This window comes from Egretta garzetta, unplaced genomic scaffold (assembly GCF_000687185.1).
Source record: "Egretta garzetta isolate BGI_Z169 unplaced genomic scaffold, ASM68718v1 scaffold345, whole genome shotgun sequence".
Lineage (NCBI taxonomy): Eukaryota > Metazoa > Chordata > Aves > Pelecaniformes > Ardeidae > Egretta > Egretta garzetta.
The window spans coordinates 236,919-241,906 of NW_009259692.1; the positions used below are offsets into that span (position 1 = coordinate 236,919).

Here is a 4,988-nt window from a genome sequence, read left to right on the forward strand (position 1 = left end):
GGCCTCGGCGGAGAGCCCTGCGCGGGGTCGGCGTCGCTCGGCCGGGGTTTTCTGGGGCCCTGAGCAGGGGCCCTGAGCTTGGCTCCCTGCTGCCGGTACCGCCAGGGCTGCGTTTCTCCTCAGAGCCGTGCGCCTTGTCCTTAGGGGCTGCTGTTAGTCACAGCGTGCTGGGGAGGCGTGTGACGCTCGAGGGCCTCCTGCTTCTCAGCTACCTGTGTAGCCTGGCCGTATGGAATAGCGGGGTCGTTACCGGCTTTGGGTTTCATAAGTATTGCATCAGAGTCGGCAAGGCTGTAACGGGGAAGGTCAGTGATTCACCCAGAAACTCTTCCAGCGTTTGCTGTCTTCTCCGTGTTCTTTTTCTGAAGGTTAAGCAAACGTGTCCTTGCTTTAGCTTCGTGGGCTTGTGTCGTAGCACCAAGAACAGCGTTTGTGCGGGCAGTAAGCTGTGGGCTGCAAGGAGAAAGCATGGATTCGGTGCAGAGCAACACTGCAATGGTGGGAGAGGGTGCTGAGAGATGGGGATGCTACTCTCAAAATATCAGAGCGTGCTCTCTCCCCTCTGCACCTCTCTATGTATTTTTAAGAGCCATAAATTTGATCTTTGCTATGTGACTGGAGCTCACAGCCCAGGAATAGTTTTTCCTCCTGAAATGTGACCATTCTGGAACAAGTACGCGTGGTTTTGCTCCTCACTAGTGTTTTACCAATCTGATTTTGGAGCAAGTGTAACAAGGACTGAATCAATAGTTCCCTGTATCTGTAGGGTTATTTACTATAAAGTTACTTCTGTTGTAGTATTTTTTACATGTCCAAATCTAATATGTGCAACTTTTGGTGTTTTTCTAGATGTGTTGGGGGAAGGACAAGATTATATATTATCGTGATATTTAGGCACACAATTATATGACACTTCTATGTACAAGTAATTAATTTCAATGCATAGGTCAACAGCGTCTTACGTTAAGATAATTGTTAAATGCTCTCTCTTATCCTGTGAATTAGTTGTGCTGCCATTTAATGCTTTATTTCCCAACTATGTGAAGTCTCTACAGTGATTATGGAATTATTAATTTTCTTCTTTCCGTTAATGTCTGTGACACTGGCAAGCATAGTTTTGCTAGACGTTGTGCAAAACTCAAATAGGTGCGCCAAGCTTAGAACAGGCCAACAGCAGTGGTATTGCTCCCACTGCTCTGTCGGGACCATGCTGTTTGTTGGCAAAAGTGTTGAGCAATGTCCATCACTTTGAAAGAACACTCAGCAGTCACTTCGTGCAACAGCAAAATTCATGAGGAGGTATTTTCTCAGTCACTGAGGGTTCGGCCTGCTGTGATAGCAGTTACAGTGGTGCAGGGAGATCTGCCAGGGACAGATGTGTGGCATCTGGAGAGCGGAGGGGAGTAAAAAAGTAAAGCAGGAAAGGAAGACATACTGGCTGGCACTAAAGCAGGGACTCAGGCCGGCTGGAGGGTGTAGGAGGGCAATTGAACAGAGGGGGCTTTGGAGAAGAGGATTTAAACCAGGGTGGGTGCACAGAATTCAGGCAATTGATGGGGAAGATTGGACTAGCTCCAGCTCCCCAGTGGGAGTGGAAAGCTGGGACATACAGGTATGGAAGGGGAAGGGAGCAGTGATAGCAACAGAAACTCTTATAAAGTGGTGCTCAAGTGACTGAGAGGTTTCTTGCTTGTAAGACTTGTACAGATTGGGCCTGGTTTCTCCTCCTGCCTTTGAGCTTGTCTTATGTACTTGGTGACTTGTTTTAAATACTCAAATTTCACATATCTCTAATATTCTTCCACATCCATATTGCTGTCCCCTAATAAGGGTAAGACTAGAAAAATCCGAGATTAGACTTCATAAATCAGTCAGGGTTTCACCATGCCTGGCCTTGCATGCTGAGGGTGCAAAGCTTACGGAAAATCTGCCTCTGACTTCATACCTATTGTTGTCCTAGGTGAAAAATAAGAAGCTGGTTGAGCTGCTGAGGAGGAAAGTTCGTCTGGCCCAGCCTTATGCTGGTGTTTTTCTTAAAAAGGATGATAAGTAAGTCATTTCTCTTGATCTTAAAAATTTAAAAATAAGCTACGACTAGGCTGCATTTACACTAAAAGCTAAAGAAATTGTGTATGGGCTTGGACCATCCTCTTACTGTGACAGTTTTCATTGCCACCGCCAGCATTGCTAGGAGCTTGAGTCTTGATTCAGAAAAGGCCGTTACTATTTGAGAGGGAGATGAACCATCCAGGTAGTTGGGGGATTTGGAAAGGGGCTACATGGTGGTGACAGTGGGGGTAAAGTGAATTGTCTTTGCTCCTGAGTCCAGTTCACAGTTCTGCAACCAGTGATTGTTTCTTACTTTTTTAATCTTACCTGCTTTCTCAAGATTCTGAATATCTACTCCCAATTTTTTTCCACGGTAGCAATGAATCTGACGTGGTGGAGGATCTGAATGAAATCTACCAGATGGGAACTTTTGTACAGATCCATGAAATGCAGGACCTTGGAGACAAGTTGCGTATGATAGTCATGGGACACCGAAGGTAATTACTTACACTTCCACTGTATCTCACCAGAATTCTTTATAAACAGATATATCCCTTTATTGTTTTCACCACGTATATGCATTTTCCTACGCAACTCGTGTATGGCAAGCTTTTGCTTTGTTACCACAACGTATGCCAATAGCGCTCTGGTCCTCCAGCCCCCATATTCTGTGTACTATTACAGCCGCGACAGGTTAGCCCCAAAAAGGAAGATCACGTCATTCTCATACAAACTGCAGTGTGATGCAAGCAAGCAAGCATTCGTTAAACTGGAGTTGAGCAGTTTCTTTGACAAGTACAGCAAGGTTTAGTAATGGTGAAAGAAATTCTCTGGAGCTAGTTCCAGCCAGTATTTTTGCTTTAAAAAAAAAAAAAAAAGTGGTCCAGAACTGTAATTATGTCTGCTCTACATAATCTTGTCCCAGAACTGAATTGAAGAAAATAGGATTATTGTTGGGAATACAGGTTTAGCTATTTGTGCCAAGTATTTTGAGCTAAGACAATATAAAATTGTGCTTTTAAAAGCATCAAATAATTAATTTCCATTAGAAGGGAAAATAGAATGACAGAAACACAGCAGGGGAGACAGATTCAGGGTGGGGTTTGCTTTGAAGCATTGCCTTTTTCCTCCCGCTCGCTCTGCTTCAGTTGAATTTGTTCTGGACAGCAAAGAACGGGCAGTACTTCTCAAAGCTGAATTTGCATGAGTTTGCAAGTCAAGTCCTTTCCAAATGAAGTCTTAGACGTCCTGCTGCATTATCAAAGCACAACCTTGTTTGATTAGATTTTGGAAATTGGCAGCTATTGGTTTACTTGGAATAGAAATATTTCCCTGTAACTTAGAAGGTATGGGGAACTGGTCTTTATTTATTTGATTGAGACACAGAGCGCTGGTCAGTCATGTCCACAGGAACCACACTGGATATCAGATCTGAGGAGCATGCTGTGTTTACAGGGAAGAATATAGAAAAGAAAACTCTTACATCAGCAACCAAAATAATGAAATGTGGCGTGTAAATCCCTCCCTTAGCTCTCACCATACACCTTCTGGCATGCCTTCTGGGTCAGGGCAGCAGCTTCTGTAGTCAATCTAGAGATATTTACATGCAGACTGGCCAGCTGGCTGCTGTGCAACTCTTCTGGTTGCCCTGCAAGGTCCAGCAACTGATTTCCACCACCAGCATCCCCACCCTCCAGAAAAATGTTTTTTGAACATAATTGCCTGCAACTCTATTCTGTTGACAAGAGTAGTCAAGATTAGTCAAAAGTTGCTAGTGGCAGACAGTTGGAGTGGGTGAGGAGGTCTTGTTTTTTTGAAGGAAATCACGTGGAAAATAAGACCTGCACGTAATGGCAGTTATCCTGTGAGCTGGGAGTCTGCGACACCACGAGGGTTTTTTTGGACTCCACATTCACAGCCTAGTATAAAAACTTTGTCAAAGGCTGTTGCAGTTCTTGAGTGTTTGTCTAGAACTCGTCTTTAGTGGGGAAACCTTTTGAGCCAGTGGGGAGGGCAAGATTTCGATCCCTTTCTAGAGAACTGTAGGTCATAATCTGTGTTGAAAACATCTGACCTGAGGTTGTATGCACAGCAGGAAAAATTCAGAAAAGTTTAAAAAGGGTAACAGGGAAACTAATTTTTTGGGAAGGTGATTATGCCATGTGATCCAGCCTGTGCCTTTTAGGGATTAATGCTCAATTAATTGTTGTGGAATATATTGTGGTTTTGATCTCTTTCAAAATCATAATCTAGGAAATCTCTTTGTGTAATAGACCAAAATTTCAAATGTCTGGGTATGGAATGACTTCAAGGTCCGTTATACATGTATGTAATATTTAGGATTACAGTAGATAATGCAGCAGATGTGGTTTAAAGCAGAGAGATAGATTGCTGAGAATCAGAAAACTGAAAAAGCAGAACTTCGTATTCAGAATTAAAATGGAACAGTGAACTTGCTTTTCAGGAGAGACAAAAAGGATATGAATCCACATCAGAGTTGTTGGTTCACGTAGCCAGAGAAACGAGCTCCTGAGCAGATACAGTAACAGTGATGCCTTATTAATTGTTCTGTTCCTGTGCTGCCTCTTGTCACTGAGAAGTCAGACAGTCTGTGATATTGAGCTTTGTGCGCATCGATATGTTCACCAACATTATTTAGACTGGTTTTCTTTTAATCATTAGAAATCTGCTTTTGTAGTTCTGCAGCTGGTTTAAGCTAACACAGTTTATGGTAAAGGTGCTGCCAGCCGCCCGTGGCCTCTCATTCACACACCAATAGGCTAATTCAGCAGTCAGTTAACTTTTTTGTATGGCAACTTACATATTGTAAATTTACTTAGTAAGTCCTATCAGTATCTACTACTTGAGTATTACTGTTTTACTAAATCAAGCTGTTGTGGTTTAACCCGGCTGGCAACTCAGCACCACGCAGCCACTCG

General features: G+C 43.4%; 1 protein-coding gene across 2 annotated transcripts in view; it reads left to right on the forward strand.

Annotated features, from left to right (window-relative positions):
* The first annotated feature begins 359 nt into the window (after window positions 1-359).
* LONP1 (lon peptidase 1, mitochondrial) overlaps window positions 360-4,988 on the forward strand; it is a 22,264-nt gene continuing 17,635 nt past the window's right edge. Inside the window, exons 1-3 of one of the 2 annotated variants that reach the window (XM_009638869.2) lie at window positions 360-498; window positions 1,961-2,049; window positions 2,427-2,546. In XM_009638869.2, coding sequence (XP_009637164.2) covers window positions 469-498; window positions 1,961-2,049; window positions 2,427-2,546 — 239 coding nt within the window. In that variant the 5' untranslated portion in view covers window positions 360-468. The remainder of the gene's footprint in view (window positions 499-1,960; window positions 2,050-2,426; window positions 2,547-4,988) is intronic. The other variant, XM_035894288.1, reaches the window with a different exon arrangement.